Raw genomic sequence first — 20,601 nt, forward strand, 5'->3', positions numbered from 1 at the left:
ACTTGGGAGGCTGGAAAATCGGTCATTTACTGCACTCTACAAACTCCTCGAGCCGACAACACGCCGTCAAATACGATTTGTTGCGATTCATCTGTTACAGGAGCCGGCATTAGTGCGACTTTTGATCACTATCAATAAAATTACAGTTAATTTTCCCTGATAGAAGTACACATTCCCTGAGTTTTCCTTGATTATTACCATAACATTCAACTTCCCTGAGAATTCCTGGTTTTTCCTGTTGGTAGACACCCTGCATACGGCGTACAGCCATAGTGGAACATTAGTCATTCTGATTCGCAAAGATATAGAAGTAGATGCTGTCCACAGCACGGAGCAAGGCTTCACTGTACGCAATTCTCCCAATTAAAATAGACAATAGCAAGACGTAGCCACAGATTTTTATCACAGTTCTGCAGCCCACGCAAGCAAAAAGTAGACTTTTTCAGGGAGATGGCGAATCTGCGGCCAACACAATCGTTGGACCATCTAATAGCAGGCGACTTCAACGCACTACACACATCATGGAGATACACGAAAAACATGTCCACGAGATGCGCATCACTCCTCCCTGTAAAACAGGCCTGCTAACTTTCCTTAACAATACCGAATCCCCAATGCGTCACGAAAATTTTGCAGACAGCGTCAAGACTCCCGATCTGGCCTTCGTTAAGATGACCGTCAGTGCAATGGGCACACACGAATGATACCTTAACCAGTGACCGCACTCTCAAACAGAGAATTCTGCAAATCAGCGGATTTCCAAAATGTCAGCGCAAGCATCATTTCACGGACTGGGATTAGTTCCGCAAGTAACATGTAGGATACTTTCTAGAAATGAGCCTGAAAAATTAGGTACGGGCTGCTTAAGTAAGGAATCCACACACACACACGATGGAGATAATAGGGATATGGGAACAGCCCAGCAGAGCTGAATATCTTCTTCATATCAAGGAGGCCCGACATGTCCTCCTCAAGAGATGGAAAAGAAATAATCTCCGTCAGAAACTACACTCACGCCTCAATATGCTCCACGAACAGATCGTTCAATGAACATCTCACTCGTGAGCAAAGGTACGATATGTGTAACAAGCTCAACCTCGCACTTAATATAAGCTCCATGTATTTTTAATCTGTTCACCCATTGACCCAACGCAGACAAAGAGGGAAACATCCCATGAGCTCCGGAAGCTGATGGAAACATTCGAGAAGACCACCTAACTATTTAACGAGCTTAGCCAAATGCACATTGCGTATCCACAACCACACTATGCAGACTACAAAAGCACAGAGACAACAAATGAAGGTCTCATTGGCCCGATCACTCTGGCAGAATTACAAGCATGCCTTAGCAGAAACGAAGTCATATAAAGTGCCCGGATCAGACTAAATTATGACACAGTTTCGCAACCTTAATAAAGCCGACCATGCAAGTTGCTTAAGTAAATGAGAAATGCATAGGACACGGGCAGCTTGCCAGAAGAATGCAAGGCAGCCATCATCATCTTCATTCTGAACCCTAGCAAGCCCCAAGCTATTGCTGATCTCAGTCCGATATTGCTAACAGCACGCGTCCGTACACGGATTAAGAGACATCTTAGTCACCCTCAAAAAAACCTACACCTGCCCCAGAATTTTATTGCATACTGGTATCACTTATCTGCTTAGTCGTTCTGCTACAGCTCCGCGAAGATATCACGAAGCAACCAAGCAGCAACAATGAACAGCATTCATGAAGCTTTCAGAGCATTGGCCTTAGATGTGCGCCAGAAAAATACGAGTTGCTTCTGGTTCATCAAGAAATGAGTTAATCACTCATCGTGCTAATTGTTTACGAATATTTGCCAATTGGCCATCCTAACTGTGCTAAAATACTCGTCCTCCATATTCACAAACATGGTGGTCTGGCTACGACGGTGCAGCATCGGCTCAGGCAAGGAGAACAAGCGCTGCACATCATGCATAGGGTCTCCAAGCTAACCAATGGAGGGAAGGAGGTGGATATGCTGCAACTGCGAGACGAACTAATTATGTCGCGCCTGCGGTACCACCTGCCACACATCATCACTGGCCCGCAATACATCATTCGCTTTGATTCCCTCATCCAGAAGGCGACAAAGCTGGCCCTCGGCATTCTGTTTAGTGCCACTGCTAAGCTCCTCCTAGACATGGGCTGCTATAATATGTTCACTGAACAGTCAGTATTTAGCAATGCCAACGACCAACAGGACCTTGCTGCGTTCATCAGTGCTGCACTGAAGAATACCGCAAGCGAGGCTCTGGACTGAGGGGTTTTCCACCACACCCACCTAACCTCAAATAAAGGTTTTCTTTCTCTCTGTCGATTTCTCTTTCTTTCTTTCTCTCTCTTTCTGTCGCTCTCTCTCTCTCAATATATTACCGGAACATATAGAGAACTGTCAAGTATTTCCATATGTTTCCGTCCAGATTTGTGTTGTGGACACAGCGGACATAACTGACACATAAATGTATGTCTTAGCGACATATGGAGAACAATGGCAAGTTAGTATTTTCGCCCCACACGTGCACGTCATATGTGTAGTTTGGGCAATATAACATCTTGTGCCAGCACTTCTTCGTTATTTGTGGTTTCTCTAACAGGAACCATTGACGGTGTGCGTATTCGCGGGATCGTTGCTTAAACAGTTTATCACCTACTTTTTTAACGGGATATAGTGCCCTCCGCAATAGGACTGGCGTTGGAAAAACTCAACGTGCAGTTGCTAAAAACGTGTTCGCACAAGCTGTCAGCTTCTGATCACCTTCCTATATAGTTCACTCCAGTTCGCAGGATCATCTGTGCGTTTAGGGGACATCTCGTTTTTAAATGAAAGAAATGATGGCATCTACAAAATTAACTGACGAGATCGAACATATGCACACTTTATGGTAAGAAAAAAAAATCTATTATTGAAATGTTACACATTTTTGTGAAGACGTCGCAAGATTTGGGCAGTTCTTGTACTTTTCTTGCCATGTGGCTAAAACAGGTTCCTGTCTCTTAAGCGTAAAGCCCCTTTAAAGTAGCTGTAATAAACTTTTTCAGAGAAGATATTGGGTAGCTGGCTCCAGCCTTGACTCGGCGTATTCTTTCTTGTCGAAACGCCGCGTTGTCCCTGCAGTTGTCCGCTATTCCGCCACCTATAGCATCGATGTACAGCCACAGTCTACTGGATTTTAACAGCTCTGTAAGTAATACTTATGGTTGGTTAGGCTGGATACTTCTTTGGCCATGAATGAGGCTGAATGTGCTGAAGTACGCTAGCAACTGTCGCATGTGTCAGAGAGCGAAACATCACTTTGCGTGCCAACGAGGGTTGTATAAATTCATTCTTTTAAAGTCACAATCTAGGGCTAAGGCGTGTAATAATGTGCAGTGTTTAGGGTCCGTATGCCACGAAGCCCGCAAAAGGATTATTGCGTCTTCGTCCTCAGTAACCACTTTACAAATTTGGTCAATCTATTTCCACTTCGCACCATCCTTCAGGACAACCTTACCAATCGCTTAGATGTTACATTGCTATCATTTTGTCCCTAGACTGGAAAACTTTATTATGGCCGTGAAGGACGCTCTTATAGCACGTAGCGGGTGTCTCCAACGTAGGGACCGACAGGGAGTACCTGGCGTCCGTTTCGCGGGCCTGCTGGACGGCCCATTACTGGTCGGCAAGCAGCAAGCTTCTGAGGGACTTCTCCCACTTGTCCAAGGTATAGTCGGGAGTAGCGTTTCCACACTCCCAGAGCATGTGTGCGAGTGCCACCGCGTCTCCGCACGAGGGGCACGTGTCGCTGGGGTACGCGTCGGGGTAGAAAATGTGTAATTTGGCAGGGCTTGGGTACATGTGCGTATCTAGTAAGCGTGGTGTTAGCATCTGCGGCCTGTTTGGGGTGTGGTGGCGAAAAGGTGCGGGGCATCAGGTAGAAGTGTTTTGTGATTTCGTTGTACGTAATGAGAGCGTCCCGGTTGTCCTCTAGCTCGACAAGATGGGGTTGCCCGGAGACGGCGTAGTCGGTAAGCGCGCACGCTGCGTTGTGGACGATTTCGTTGAAGCTGGACGGGGCGCCCGGCGCTCGACCGAGATGGACAGGGAACCACATCACAGTGTGGTGCTTGAAGGTGCTAAATACTGCTGCCAATATATACAACGTGTTCTGACGAGCGCTGATAAAGCACATATTATAGTCTTATATTATATCCCTTTATGAGTAAAAAGGACGGGCACGGCTCAAGCGCATAGCCACTATTACTTAAGCACTAAAATCACAAACAATTATATTTTATTTCTTCGACACCGTCGCGAAATCATAGCTGCACTTAGCCCTCGTCAAACCTTAAAGGAAGGTAGACGAGCCGCTAGAGGTTGGCCATCACAGGGCTGCAGCTTTCTTCATTGTAAGCCTCAATCCTTGTGCCGCAGATGTCGTCGTAATAGCCCACGCAATTTTGCGGTATATTGCTCACAGCTTCCCTGGTCACCCACAAGATGCACACTGCGAGGATGGGAAGCATGAGTTACATTAGGAACTCGACCCACAGAATAAACGTACACATAAAACAGCATAATCTGCTACGAACGCATAATAAATCTCGCGTTTTTCTTTTCTTTTCTTTTCAACGCGTACTCACAACGAATAATAGATTTGCCTTATGTGAAATGGACAATTGGAAATTCCACGTTCGCGATACTCACTTGGCCCTTTCCTACGCTCAATTAATAACCGCAGTGATACATTTCGACAACCATCAACCCTCATTAACACACACAAATGCTCACTATTTCCCCCTGCAATCTCTCAATGGAAAAGCTTACCTAACAGTGTTGTGTGTTGTAATACCATGGAGTCTCTTGTTCCAAGTTCAAACCATTCATTTATTTTCATGATTGCTTCTTTTTCACATCTGTAACCGCTGCTACAAAGGCCGTTTAGGCCTGCGGTATGTTCAAGTAAAAAAAAATCAGATTGTAGTTTTATTGCGTGCCAAAACAATGGTCTGATTATGCATCAAGCCGTAGTGGGTGGGATCCCAGATTAATTTTAACCACCTCAGGTTCTTTAAATTTGAAAATGTGGCTGCTACGGCTGAGACTCAAACCCGCGATGCATTGTCGTGTATGAACTCTTTGCAGTTTATTAACTGCTATGGCAGCCATCGCTTGATTAACACATTCCACCTCACTGAGCCAGGCGGTGCAGCTCATTGAACTGGATCATTTGTTGAATACATTTGCGTGATCATTTAAGTGATGTTTACCGATTGTATAATGCATCGTGGCACGTGTATGAAAAGCTGTTTTCTTTTTTTATTTCAACATAAAACATAATCTGACCCAATTAAGGACGCGATGAAAGGAGCATACGATCATAGTTGTCATACACTGCAAGCTATACGTTCCTGCTTTTAGTTGAATTAAAGCGAAGCCCTAATTCATCCCAAGATTTGACGAAGTGGGATAATGACAAGCAGGATTGCTGGAGCTATGATCAGCAATAAGTCACTGACGAAATGTCGCAAGTTATATTCGCAAATTTGTCACTGACGAAATCTCGCAAATTTGTATTATATGCAAATAATTGTTTTCTTCCCGGCAGCTCCAAGTATAGCCAGTGACAGGGCGATCGGTGAGCAAATCTCTCCTATTTCTTTCGGAATGGATCAAGCACAGGCTATTGCGAAAAAAATTAAGTTCTGTTCAATATATCTATGCATATTTAATGCGGGTACGTCACTGTCACGTGGTGAGTTTTCGCAGTCTTGTGATGTGATGTGAAACAATGGCGAAGTGAGCGCACCATGAAAACGTTTGACCATTAACAAAGGGATAATGTCGAAAAATATGTGGAATCGGAACTGATTATTTTCATTTTCTCGGGTCTAATTATGCATAATCACTCTATACAGGTCATGTCAGATGGGAAGCTATCGCGTTTTTCGTGACGTCGTGTGACAGACGGGCGAAGCGAGGGTGTTGATCAATGTTAGGCAAAATGTTGACCAATCGTGGAGGGCTCATTGCAGAAATGGAATAAAAACAGTTTAGAATAGCTTTAGGTTACAGCTCCCCTAGCTAGAAAAAGTTTATTCTGAGGTATTATGTTACAGACCCACGATATGATTATGAGGCACCCCAGATTACTTCTTGGCCCCTGTGGTTGCGAATAAACCTAGAGCACGAGCGTTTTTGCATTTCGCTACATAAAATTACCGCCGCCACGGCCGGACCTGCAACTTCGAACTCAAGATGACTAGGCCATAATCGACGAGGAGAAAGGAAACCGAGGGCCCCATTTTTATTAGTCATATCATGAGAAACCCACAAACAAGCGCACCTTACATTACATGCACAAATTAAATTAATTAAAGTGATAAATTATTTGAAGTGAAAGTGGAAGAAAAAATAACTGGCCATAGGTGGGTTCGTTCCCCTTTTCGGCCAGCTGTTTTTTGTTTTTTTTTCATTCTCTTCAATTTGCATTTTTATCATTTCTTTAATTCAATTATTAAGTGCATGCAATTTACCCTATGTTTTCCTCGGTGTTTTTATTAATGCTACAAGTGCCATCGCAAGTTTCCCGCTCTGACACGACAGAATTGTGCCACCTCTGGCTCGCAGTGGCATTTGTGAAGGCCTACTCGTTCAGCATTGGAATGGGGGATACGTGTATGTGGGACTCTTCTGGAACTATAGAAACGATTGAACATATACTATGTCTCGGTCCTCAGTACGATGTGGAGCGTGAATCTCTCCGGACATCGTTGAACCGGCTGGCCGAACTCTAGACCACTTTCGGAAATGAAAATCCTAGGACCATAGCCGTACGCATTGATGGCCCAGAAATCTACGAAAGCGTTGTTACACTACCTCAAATCTACAAGCCTTGGCTCCCGTGTGTAGACTCGGTGCGAATGTTTAAAAGCGCGAAACTTTGTTCTCTCTATGTTCTTTCTCTTTTTTTCTTCCTATATCCTATAGGCTAGTTTAGCAGAACAGACATTGTTTGGGATATCATAGGCCTTAGTGAGATTAGAAGAACTGGTGAAGCTTATACAGTGCTGACTAACGGCAATGTCCTCTGCTATAGTGGCCTCCCAAATAAGAAGCATTACGGCATTGGATTCCTAATCCTCAATGACATAGCGGGCAACATTGACGAATTTTACAGCATTAATGAAAGAGTAGCAGTTGTCGTAATCAAACTTAATAAGACGTTTCGATTGAAGGTAGTACTAGCCTACACTCCAACATCCAGTCACGATGATGAAGTAGATCAGTTTTACGAACATGATGAATAAGAATGAGAAAAGTGCAAACTCAGTATACTGTAGTAATGGGCGACTTCAACGCAAAAGTGGGGAAAAAGCAAGCTAGTGAACAAACAATATGCAACTACAACGTCGATGCTAGGAAAGCTAGAGGAGAGATGTTGGTATAATTCACAGAAAGAAATAAACTGTGAATAATGAACACCTTCTTGAGGAAGCGCAGGAAAGAAACGTGGACCTGGAAACGCCCTAATTGTGAAACAAGAAATAAAATTGATTTCACACTTTGTGCCGATCCCAGCATTGTGCAGGATGTAGAAGACTTAGGTAGGGTAAAGGGCTGTGATCATGGGTTAGTGAAGTCTAGAATAGACCTCAAATTGAAGAGCGAAAGAGTAAAGCTGGTCAAAAAGAAACAAACCAACCTAGACGCAGTAAGGGTAAAAGCGCAATTCAGGTTGGCACTTGCGAACAAATATGCAGCCTTAGGCCACAGAGAGATGATAATGACATAGATGTATTGAATCAAACCGCAACGTGGCTGGCTTCAAAAGCAGCAATTGAAGTGGCAGGTAAGGCACGAAAGCAACCGGTACGTAAGCGTTCTCAAGTAACAAAGAGTCTGATAAAGAATCCACAAAGAATGAAAGTGTCCAACGCAAGAGGTAATATAGAATTCGCGCAACTGTCAAAACCGATCGACAAGGTGAAAATAAGGGACATTCGAAATTATAACGTGAGAAGGACTGAAGCAACTGTAAAAATGGACCCAGCTGTAATCAGTGAGATGGAAACCTGGCATAGGACAAACCAATATGTATGCACTGAAACATAAGCAGGGTATTATTATCAGCAATCTAGAAGGTGTGGTAAGATCCGCGGAATAATTCTATGCTGACCTGTACAGCACCCAGAGGAGTCAGAATGCCTTCATTCAAAGCAGTAACGTAGATATAGAAACTCTTCCTATAACTAGCGATGAGGTCAGAAGGACCTTGGAAGACATGAAACGGAGAATAGCGGCAGGAGAGGACGAAAATAACAGTCGATTTAATCAAAGATGGAGGAGACATGATACTTGGAAAACTGGCCGCTCTATATATCCAGTGTATATTGACTGCAAGGGTCCCAGAAAACTGGAGGAATGCAAATATTATTCTAATCCACAAAAAGGGAGACGTTAAAGAATTGAAAAATTATAGGCCCATTAGCTTACTCCCCGTATTATATAAAATATTGACCAAGATATTTTCCAATAGCATAAGGGCAACAGTGGGCTTTAGCAGGACAAGGGAACATGCTGGCTTTTCAGTAAGCGATGCTCTACAATGGATCACTTCCATGTCATTAAGCAGGTAATCGAGCAATGCACAGAGTACAATCAGCCTCTCTTTATGGCTTTCATAGATTACGAAAAGGCATTTGATTCAGTAGAAGTACCAGCAGTCATAGAGGCATTACGTAATCAAGGAGTACAGACCGCTTGTATAGACATCTTGGAATATACCTACAGATTCCACAGCTACCTTAATTCTGCACAAGAAAAGTAGGAAGATAGCTATAAAGAAAGGGGTCAGACAAGGAGACACAATCTCTCCAAAGCTATTCACCGCGTGCTTGGAAGTATGCAAGCTATTAATCTGGGAAGGCATAGGACTAAGGATCGACGGCGAATATCACAGCAACTTTCGGTTTCAATAGAACATGGTGCTTGGCTAGTTGGTGATGAATTCTTTAAAACTTATGGTAACGCTTAAATGGACAAACACGCAGTTCGGTTGTGCGCATGTGTTGTGCTTGTCTTAAATTTTAACTCTTTTCAAGTAACGTTCCCTCGTCGTCGTCTCGTCTTGTCACCGTGTGTTCGAACCTTCGGTTTGCCGGTGGCATTGTTCTATTCAACAATACTGCAGACAAATTACAAAAAATGACTGAGGGTCTTAACCGAGAAAGTGCAAGAGTGGGGGGTGGGTTGAAGATTAGTATGCAAAAGACAAAGATAGTGATGAATAGCAGGGCAAGGAAACAAGACTCCAGGATCACCAGTTAGCCTCTAGAGTCTGTGAAGGAGTATGTTTACCTAGGTCAACTAATCATAGGGAACTCTGATCATGAGACGGAAATTAATAGAAGAATAAAAATGGTTTGGGTTGCATACGGCAGACATTGTCAGCGCCTGACTGGAAGCTTACCATTATCATTAAAAAGGAAGGTGTACAATCAGTGCATTTTACCGGCGCTTACATATGGGGCAGAAACTTGGAGACTGACAAAGAAGCTTGAGAACAAGTTAAAGAACGCGGAAAGAGCGATGGAACGAAGAATGCTAGGCATAACGTTAAGACACAGAAAGAGAGCGGTTTGGATCAGAGAGCAAACGGGTATACCCGATATTCTAATTGACATTAAGACAAAAAAGTGGAGCTGGGCAGGTCATGTAATGCGTAGGTTAGATAATCGCTCGACCATTAGGGTTACAGAATGGGTACCAAGAGAAGGGAACTGCAATCGAGGACGGCAGAATGCTAGATGGGGCGATGAAATTGGCGAATTCGCGGGCGCTAGTTGGAATCTGTTGGTGCAGGACAGGGGTAATTGGAGATGGCAGGGAGAGGCCTTCGTCCTGCAGCGGACATGAAAAGGGCTGATGATGATGGTGGTGGTGGTGGTGTGCTGATGATGATACCCCTTCCCCCTGTGCAACTTAGCAAACCGGACGCGCGTCTGGTAAACCTCCCTGTCTTTCCTCTCTTCTATCTCTCTCTCTCTCTCTTTTGTTAGTTGACTTCTCATGGTAGGCCCTAACTAGATAAATACAGCGGTGTGTGCGATACCGGGCTTTTCTGTATGGTTACGCTCGTCATCCCACCACATAACCAGATTGGAACAGAACGTTTATCAGATTAGCAGATCACTGAAGCGGATACTCAAGTAATCAGAGAGAAAAGAGCGATATTTTTATTTCTGGCGCGTAACTGCACATTGCATACGTAGGAAAAGGCACACCATTGTAGAAGCGGCACGCACCTGAATCCACCCAGCATCGATTTCATTATCTTCACCCAACTATGCAACTGAGGCTGTTACCTAGGCTTGCGCTAAACGAGGAAACAATGCTGTGCCACTTACACTTGGGCGTCACATTCACCTATGCGTATACATGTCTGATTGGAGTGCCTGCTCTGGCAATGCCTGCGGTGTCAAGGAGACTATAGACATCTAATGTGCTTCTGCCCATCTTTTGAAAATTTAAGGCATGACCTATGCATAGCTTTAAGTTAGTCAGATAGAAAACCTTTCACCTTGAACAAGCTTTGGGGACTGCGGCCTCGCATATGGCAGCTACAAAAAGCCACAAAAGCGGAGCTACGATTTTTTGAAACCTCCCGGTTTGAGCAACCATCGGTAATCCGGGCTGAGTGACTGTCAGTGGATATAGAGCAGAAAACTTTACCACGTCCACGATATCGGCGGTGGACTTCCACTTCTTCTTTTAATCTTTCCCTCTATTTTCCCTTCCCCTAGTACAGGGTAGCCAACCGGGCTCAGTCCTGGTTAAGCTCCCTGCGTTTCATTTATCATTTTCTGTCTCTCTTTGCCCAAAGACACCTCATTCTATCTGTACAAGAAATTCATGAAGAACAATGTGGAGAGCTTGAACAAGTCTATGCGTGTGAGGTTAACGACGCTGATGTCATGGAAAATTTTATGGCATTTTTTCTATTATTGTACTTGCTAATACGTCAGTTGTATAGTTTTCGAGCATATATTTAGCTAGTCTGTGCGGCGTTGCTGTCAGAATAGGCCGTAGAATGTTTCCTGGGGTCGTTTCAGGTTATATGATTTCATGGCACTACACTATCTAATGTTGAATTCCAATGGCGGAGTCGGAGCAAGTTTTTCTGCTCGTTTCGGAGCAAGTTTGTTTCAATGGCAGAGTGAGGGCGGGAGTAAGATGTTCCAATGAGAGAGTCGGAGGGGATTCAGAGCGGGAGTCACTCCGTGGAGCAGAAAAAGATGCTCCGCCAAAATCGGCGGAGTGGACCGGAACTCTGCGTGACGTATTTCCTTTACCCCGTTTGTCTACTGGGAGGCGCCACCGGTCACGACTCGCGAGGAAGCAAAAGCTGCTGCACGCTTGGCGAGATATCCATTCCGCACTTGTAAAAAAACAACAGGTGAACGGCGTTGAAGAGACAAGTGAGCGGTGCGGCGGTGCTGGGATCAAACAGCGGAAGGAAATGACAACACGCAAGGTATCCTGGGTAACTCGGCGATAGAAGTTCCGCTTCCGCCTTGCTCCGGCGGCGCAGGTTGTGTTCCACTCGCGGATTTCGAGGCGTTGCTCTACGCCAGAGTCGAGTGCTCGCTCGTGGAGTCTGTCGGCTGCTCCGACTCCGCCATTGGAATCCAGCATAATGCTCCCAGAGTACGCGAGGACGGCTGAAGGTTTCGTATTACACCCGCCATGGTCGCGTTGTTGCTTTGGTGTTGCGCTTCTAAGCACGAGGTCGTGGGATCAAATCCCAGATACAGCAGCCGCATGTCGATGGGGGCGAACTGCAAAAACACACGTGCTTACATTTTGGTGCACGTTAAAGAGCCCCAGGTGGTCTAAATTAATCAGGAGTGCCTCATAGCCAGATCGTGCTTTTGACAAGTAAAACTCCACAATTTAATTAAGTTTCGTATCACACCTTGTTTGGTCTTATAAGGAATTTCCAGCACAGTGCACGCCTTGTAGTCAGTATAGATAAAGTTGGCAACTTTGTCAGATCCATCCCCTGAAAGTACGAAAAAAAAATCCTTTGCAAAACACAGAGCACATTAGCGTTTGCAGATAAAGCACTCATAAATACGAGTAAATCATAAGGAGAACTATTCCTCTTCTTCCCGTTCACTACATAGCAGAAGTCTCGAATCTGGCAGGTTAGGGCTTTTCAGGTAGTATACGATGGCTTATTGGTCAGCTGCTGGCTCCTAACGTTCACTCACTTCGTGACGTCATTGGTCAAAAGGAGGTTCTACATTCGTCGCCATCGCCATGAGTGGCGCTGAGGAACACTCCCCGTGTTAGATTTTCTACGCAACACAAATGCCCAAAATGTGGACGTGGGAACAGCCGCTACCGTAGCACAATCATTAGGGCAACGCGCGCATAATACGGAGGTACTGAGTTCGGTTCTGACCGGCTGTAAATTTGTTTTTCACCCACTTTCATATCCCTTTACCTCATCATTTCTTCATTTAAATCAAAAGCAACAAATTATTTTCCCGCTGCTTTGCATGGCTTCAATAACTGTTGGTTGCATATGGATATACCTAACAAAAGTTGGACCCCTCGTTTCCCGTTCTTCTCGTTCATTACGTAAAAACAGGCCATGCCAAGCGTTTTTCACATTTCGCGTTGCCAACTCATTCACAACTGCAGCCAGGATCCCAGCCCATTAGGTCACGCTTGCCTTCAGAACGCCATGCCCGTAATATCAATCAGTTCAGGTATTGAAAACGACTCCTTCTCATAATCGGCGCACGTAACTGCGCGCTTACCTTCTAATGGTGTGTACACAGGTTTGTCAGGGCTAGCTCCTTCTCTCAGATTGAAGGTTATGTTTTTTCTGTAAAACAGAATTGTCAGTTGGTTAGTTTACGTAACATTTTCATGGCCCACAAATATTGAGTTTTCAAACTGTTTCAAGGTCAACCTAATAGCTCAAGTATTTTACACGTGCTGGAGTCCGGCCAACGGCCGCTTGCCATGACACAGCGAATAACATGGTTTTGCTGCAAAATGTAGCGCCTCGACTTGGAACGTCTGTTCAAAGCTACAGTATCCACGATTGTGCGTCTTCTAAGCAAGAGGCTTGGCATTTGGTGCCATGGTGCCCCCATGAGATGATACTTCAATGTTTGAGCGAGCATTAGGATAATGCTTGGACTTCGTATATTAATATGTGCCAGAATTCTGCTCTGATAGACCTGGGTAACTCGAGATTCCACCTCAGGAAAAGTTGGCACGCACCCCCAGCATAAGTGTCAAGACGTCGTATAGTCCTTTGGCTGAATTTGTTTTCCTACCTGCTTTGTCAGGACAGAATTTCTGCAACATCCAAGTAGAACTTGAATTGCGCCGTCGCCTGGCTAAGATGACAGATTATAAACATGGAACATCCCTTTAGTGAATCGGCATCCCTGCCCAGCTCCTGAGCCTTCCAAATGCCCTTTACTGTAAGCGCATATTTTTTTACGCCATTATCATTCTTCGGCCACTTTACCCTCTCTGCGGTATGTTTGTGTCTCCAGTGGGCATTGGTCTCTGTCGATGACAAAGAAGAAAGTTCAAAAGATGCTGGCATGCCAACTGTCTCAAGCGTCGCTGACACATAGTTTACTACTAGCCGCTAACCTATTAAATGATGTGCGCCGCTGTTTCTCCGTATCTAACCTTCCTCATGCCGCAGCATGGTTCATTGGGTTTAGATAACTGAGTTGTGGCCAAATAGACAACTTGGACCCCTGGGTATTTGCAACTAGGTATGTACAACTTAGTATGTGTCCATTCTTGTTTAATCACTCAGAATCGGCATGTGCGCCACTCTCTAAAGACAAATGCTTTAATATTTCGCAGGTGCGGGGCTGACTGTGACCTGCGTCACACGGCATACTCAGGCACAGTATCCCAGCGCATTAACGCGCTGCGCAACAAATGCGTACGGGCAGTGAGGAAACAGTTCTCGGCGTTCGTCCCTACCAGCGTGCCAAGAATCTCGGAGGTTGAGGGCGGACTTCGCGGCAGTGCCGCTAGGTAGCACAGCTAGGGAGCCCAGAGATACGCGTGAGAGAGATAGATGCCTGGCTGCATTACACGCCTTTACATAACGCGTTTCGGCGGTGGCAATATGCTGCGTCGCTACATTGCTTTAATGCTGACTGCCTTAACGTCGACATTCATCATAAGATGCGTTCTGTCGGATCCTTTATATTTGTATTCCTTGATTTTCTTCGCAAATCGTATCATTAAAGTATGGGCAGTGAGGAAACTCTGCTTGCACGTTGCGGAACCAGTGAACTTAGCTCTCTGAAATCGCTTTTTGGAGCGTTGTTCGCAGATAACAGCGCTTCTTCATTCCCAACAAATTTTCGACGCTAGGATATTCGCACTGGTAAACGTGATTACCGCGAGTAGTGTGAACGTGGCTTGTTGATCTAAATTACAAGCAATTTTCGTTCGTATCACCGACATAAAAAAGCTCCTACTTTTGACCAAAGCACGAAGCGTTGGCAAAACACAGCGCAGCGTAGCACGCCGTAGCAGTCGCAGGGTTTAAACTTGTATTACTTTCAGTTTCAGCAGAGATTGAAAGTGGTGTATTGACTCCCCTAGTGTTAGACAGGGGTAATTGGATATCGCTGGGAGAGGCCTTTGTCCTGCAGCGGGAAACAATAGATGATGGTAATGACGATAATGATGATGAACTTTCTGCGCATAGTCAAATTTCCCAACTTGTGTTCTGAGATGACGGCGTGCTTTGGCCACCGAGTATCCTGAAGCAGACCCGAAGAGTCAAGTGATCACGGCCGACCCGCGAACTGGCCGAGCTACTGGCTTTCGACTTAAAACACAAGTGTCTGCAGACACCCACATTGCAGATAACCGAGCCCATCAAACGCCTCGAATGCCTCGAGTTTTCCCATTCTCATCGCTGGTTTTAATCCTCTGCAACAACGTACTGCAACTCCTTGACATCATTTACGTTGTCTGAAGGCGTACATTTCGAGCCAACAGTTTTTTTTTTTTTCTCTTCATTTCTTAACGGCCAACTATGGTGGCTGTGCAATTTCTGGACATGTTTATTCACATAGGCATTTTCTTCTGCGGTAGACTACAAAGCTACACAATTCCTTCATGATCTCGACTCCATAATCCCGATATGCCGAATACTGGAACGATTGATGCTGTTGAAATCACTTCTTTTGAGCTTGCTTCTTGCTTGGGTTCACTGAAGTCAAGTGGTCGACTGATCCTATTGCAGTTTATTTCTGCAAATACCTGATGATAACTGACAGCTTGCTGACCGCTTTCGTGTTCCTTAATTTCATAACGCTTGCCTTTTTACGCTAGGAATATAACGTATTTGATGCAATAAAGGCCTTGAAGAATTGCCAATAAGGGCTCGCACTCTTTCGAGGATAATGTATCCGTCATCTTTGATCGGAACAACTTCTATTCCACATTCCGAGGGGTAGGCAGCGCACCGCGGTTGAAGGACAAAAGGAAGTGGTCGAGGCGAGCGCGGTTTAACAAATGTTTATTTTTTCAAAGAAGTGATTAAATATGCAGAGAATCGGATCATGTGATGAAGTGATGCGTAGAAGTTGTTGCGCTGCTCACCCTTAGAAATATGTTCAGTCACCAACTCGCCCGGGTTTCTGTGCTAATTCTATTCCAGCTTTCCCGCCCGTTTTTCACGGGAAATACTCAGTAAAACTATGACAAGATTATCCAAAAAAACTTGAGGCTTCCATATCCTGTGTACAAGTCAACATTTCAGTAAAGAGTTCATCTTGGTCTTGGATTACATCATTGCAGTTATTCATGAAACTTTTCTGTTTAACTTTGCTTGCAAACAGCTTCTGCTCGCTCCTATTCTGTTTCATTTTTTTTAGTAGTCGTGTATGAATATTTTAAACCTCGAATAGAAATTGAATAGCTTTGCTAATCCGTTCGTAACTTTTTAGAGATTTCACTCTTCGAACTTCTCTAATATTCATCCCTTTCTAAAAATATTAGGGACAACAATAATTCTAGGCTGCATGAAGAAATACTGATGCAAGGGGAGGTTCTCCGAAATGATTCTGCTGTACAGAACTCTGGTTCTGGTTCAGGCATGCGCGTTTCTGAGCGAACGCATCGAGAGGATAAGTTATGGACAATAGTTACCAGTCGTTAAATGAGCACATTTCGCCTTACGCAGCCTACGAACTTGATCTCTCCATTTAAGCAGCGCAACTTATCATTTAGCCAATCGCAACATATAGTTTGATTCATTCATAACGATATGCGACGCTAAATTACTACAGTTAGTGCTATCAACTAATAGTACAGACTACACTACATGCTCCTGGGGAGAGGTTGTGGTTATTTTTTATTGCTCTCACTTTCTTTGTGCGCTAATAAGTTCACATTTGCTTTCTTTTACATTTAAATGTTTCACGGTTTGCCGGATATTAAGTTATTAACAGCAGTGGACCGCATAAATAAGATAAATGATCCTTTTGTTGCCATACAGACTTCCAGAAATCATTATGATTCAGTTTATTTAGAAATTGAAACCATTCCGTATTCTAGTTGATGTTCGAAGATAACTTTTCGCTAACATTCGTGTCCTATTTCATTATAAAATACCACTACTGGTATACCTCTTGTTTTCACGATAATATCGTCGTCTTGTGATTGTTGAATGTTTCTTGTGTCTTCATTTCAAACGGTTACATAATATCATCTTTCTTGTAAATCTCGACAGTTCTTACACTTAAACCTACGCTCGACAACTCTCTGGCGCTTCGTTCTTCAGTCTATCGTAACTTGGAAAACCTTATTGTTTTCCTAGGCACCTGAACCCTGATTGCAATTTCGGCTTGTTCAACCACTTCTGCGTAGTAGCCAATTAGCACCTCTAAAATGTGCACGTCCTCTTCAATTGAAGCTGCATACTTATTTATAAGACTAGCCTGAAGTCCTGTGCTTTATCATGCGAACTTTAGCATGCAAATTAACATAACATCTGAGGTAACATCTGACATAACATTTCAATTCATGTTCGTTCTTTGCGAATCTTCTATTGTACCCACTCCTGCCATATCTATTGTAGGGCGGCAGTATGTAAAATCAATAAATAAATATAGCAACTAACATTTGACCCATAATCAAGCGACCTCTTCCCTAATTACCCTAACAATTGTACTTTTGCATGATGCTGGAAATATTAAACGCCATCATTGTGACTTTGTAAGTGCTGCTGATAGAAATTAGCAAATTGCAACCTGTAAAAATTTCAGGTAGAAGATATGATCTGGACACTCAATTTGATCTCACTTCTCGTGGCCGTTGAGGCCTGGTATAAGCCACGTGTAGGTGACCGTGTGGCCTTCCTCATTATAATTAGTCCGGACAGTCGTGAGGCATTCAAGGTCTCCGTCTTTGTCGGTGTCGAATATTGCGATGGCAACTGGGAAAATCTCGAACATCTGCAACACATGAAGATTTCCACTTGAAGAATTCCTGAAGTGCCCGCAATTACAGCGAATTCCGACGCGGTTTTGCTTGAATGCCAAGTTGGCTGTAAAACGCAAGAACCTATTCATGTTAGTAAGTGATCCGCGCTCAGAATTTTCTATAGAATTTACGTACGGCACGGTGCATGCAACCCTGATAAAACATATATGCTGACCACCACACAGAGTTAGCTCGCTCTCAGCAGCAGCAACGTGCAAAGCAGCAAATGCATGTGTTGTATAGTAGTTTATGTAATATTTATCTTCTATATCTTATATTTTATCTCGCCTTCACTGTCCGTCATTTACTACATTTTTTGTGTAGAGTACTGATTATCGTTATCGTGCGATAAAAATTATTCTTAGAACTACGTTACGACATAGCCAAAATACCTACGTACAGCTGGCTCCACGACGAGATTGGCACCAGAATAATGGGTAGACATGTGCGTACATGCCAATCATTTAAAAGCGAGCAGGCCTCGACAGATTGCCGCTATAGGACGTAGAACATAATTTACTTTTATTATTTGCTGCGCAAATAGCCTTGCAGGGGGTCTGCGAGCGCAGCATGTCACCTATCACAACATTGAGAATCTTTAATCCCCCACTCGTATCGGCTCCCCACGCTTCCATACGCTGTTTATTTAATTATCCTTTGTTAATTATCTTTCTGTTCATGAGTGTCACGGCTTTTTACCTTGTTCTGTCCTCTGTGCTGCTTTTCGCTTTTAGCGCAAATCAACTCGCTCAGCTCAATATTGCATTGTCATTTGCTTTTCGCTTCTCTGAGAATCATTCGTAGATTACCTTACGCCATATTGATTTCTGATGCATCGCGAAAGAGCAGAAAGGGGTGAGTGAGCGATTGCTTTGCCTCAAAGGGCATAGCAAGTTTACGCGCCCTTGCTCGAGGAAAGTTACAATAAAGGAGTTCGTCACGCTTGCTTTTGACAAGCCAAGCACGGCTGATGTTACCTTTGATACGCTGTAAAGTCCACGCGATGTAGCTAAACGTAAAGCAAACGTAAATCTACAGAGAAAAGATTATAGCGACGGTACTAGTAAGCAGAAAGCAAAACAAAAGCAATATCAAAACATTTGACTTTCTTTTTTTAAAAGAAAGTATTTCTACAAAATACAGAATTTGCTAAAAGGGGAACTAAAAAAAATTCGCGCTGTAATCACACTGTGAAAATTGCCAGAAACAGCACATGAATAAAACGAATGTTTGCATTAAGCAGAAACGATTAAGGAAAGCCAAGTTTTGGCACGAATGCCTGTTCCTAAAAAAATATAAACGTTTTGATTAGTGAGACGGCTCGGAAGGATAAGTGTTGTGACCAAGCGCATCGGGGAAACATAGCACACGGAAAATGAATCCACCTGTATTCTAGCTACAAATGTTAAGGTTACGCAGAATGACACTGCGCCAGTCATTAACTAATTCTTCCTTACGGAAGTTCACCATTCAGTGCTATGGGCGTGAAAAAAAAACGTCCCTCATGTGACACATGGTGCCGGACGCGTAGTTGTTGTCAATGAATGACTTTCTCAAACTTCGGGAAATGAAAAATGGATAGTTGTTACGTCAATACAGAATACTGCTGGCTCAAAATAACGCAGGAGACAGGCGGCCTTGGGTTTGGATAAGTAGTTTGGACATGTGGTTTACTCTGTACTTTACGGTATAGCGGCAAATATGCTCGACCCGACAAGAAGCTGAGCGGGTTTATGAAAGCATGCGCTAAATAATCACAACGAGGAACGCAAGCGCTGCCACTTCCATGCTTCGTGCTCGGCACTGGTTTCTCGTGCTTTCTTTTCTTTTTTTTTTTTTTGTACATCTGATGCAAAAATCATTTCCTTACATGTAATCAAATAAGTGATAAAATACCTGGTTAATTTATTCATTAATTTTCTGGGTCGCTCCCGATAATACGCGTAGCAAGCAAGAAATATGAGCCAGCTCATAACCAAAGCAGGCGCGTTAACCAATGTTCACTCTATAATAATAATAATAAGACGAAGAAGAATAGTAATAATAATAGTAATAACTACATACATAAGTATACAGAAACCTGGCCTACCGAAGCCAAGAGGCGGTTTTAAGGGCAAGTGTAGCAAAATCTGCGAGCTGAGGAATGATAGCACGTTTTTGAGCTAGTTTCCATGTAGTTTAGAGAATAGTAAGAAAAAACCGGATGTGGACGGTATAATTAGGCAGGGTTTACATCTGGCTTATCCATACTTCAAGCCCATGTCGTCTAGCGATGTTCGTTAAAGCTGCGGCTTCACCTTAAAGACTTAGCGCCCCACGACCTCAGCGCACAAACCTTGAAGGCATCTGTAACGCCGTGCGTTAGACGGTGCTTGGCTTGGCCCGCAGCAAGTGGGGCGCCTAGCCACAACATGGCGCCAACGACGAAGAGGCAAGGAACAGCCGCCCGCATGTTTCCGCTAAGAGCTTCTGCTCGTCTACCAGCCTGCGCTAGCTATTTGGCACTGCAACAAAGCTGAACTTGCCAGAGAACAGGGGTAGGCCCTTTACAGGGAGGTGGCGTTCTTATATATAGCTCCTTGTTGAGAGTGTACGATAAGAAAAAGAGAGGCGTGCCACCTATTTTACCAGGAAATGTCCAACATCTGTGGCATTCATTCAGGCAGTTTTGACAAGAAAAACAAGGGATTCCTCGGGTGGTCAACTAATAGTTCCAATGAATGTGTCGGAGTGTGTCACATATGAAATCTTTCTAGTCCGACAACTCATGCACAGCGCGCTTGGTTCTTATCTGGAGCTCATTAAGTTTCCTGATTGAAATTTTTCTCCAACTGGACGTAAGGGCGCAAGAATATTACAGGGCATATTGAAAAATCATAACACAGGTGCTTGCAGCCCTAGCCTCATTTTTGTAGCTGCGCCATTCAAACGCCTCATTACGGAGGCCTGATATACTGTCGTTCGCTGGCCTATGCAAGGTGTTCATTTCCAATGTGTCAAGCGGGTCTGTTACTCACCGCTTCTGGTATTGTTCTTCGCACTT

General features: G+C 44.0%; 1 protein-coding gene across 1 annotated transcript; it reads right to left on the bottom strand.

Moving 5' to 3' along the window:
- Window positions 1-4,279: 4,279 nt before the first annotated feature.
- LOC126541288 (uncharacterized) lies at window positions 4,280-20,078 on the bottom strand. The gene is made up of 5 exons (XM_050188004.2): window positions 19,894-20,078; window positions 17,379-17,530; window positions 12,833-12,900; window positions 11,980-12,066; window positions 4,280-4,509 (listed from the first exon to the last, which is right to left on the bottom strand). The coding sequence occupies exons 1-5, from the start codon at window positions 20,008-20,010 to the stop codon at window positions 4,373-4,375; spliced, it is 561 nt and encodes a 186-aa protein (XP_050043961.1). The 5' UTR covers window positions 20,011-20,078; the 3' UTR covers window positions 4,280-4,372.
- Between the last annotated feature and the right edge of the window lie 523 nt (window positions 20,079-20,601).

This window comes from Dermacentor andersoni, chromosome 2 (genome assembly GCF_023375885.2).
Source record: "Dermacentor andersoni chromosome 2, qqDerAnde1_hic_scaffold, whole genome shotgun sequence".
Lineage (NCBI taxonomy): Eukaryota > Metazoa > Arthropoda > Arachnida > Ixodida > Ixodidae > Dermacentor > Dermacentor andersoni.

What these genes read in the sequence shown, in the direction of transcription:
- LOC126541288 (XM_050188004.2), bottom strand. Translation starts at nt 20,010, where the DNA reads ATGCGGGCGGCTGTTCCTTGCCTCTTCGTCGTTGGCGCCATGTTGTGG. An exon ending in GCGTTACAGATGCCTTCAAG is followed by an intron (nt 17,531 to 19,893) that starts GTTTGTGCGCTG and finishes CATGTGTTGCAG; the next exon opens with ATGTTCGAGATTTTCCCAGT. An exon ending in TCCTTATAAGACCAAACAAG is followed by an intron (nt 4,510 to 11,979) that starts GTGTGATACGAA and finishes CCATCCTCGCAG; the next exon opens with TGTGCATCTTGTGGGTGACC.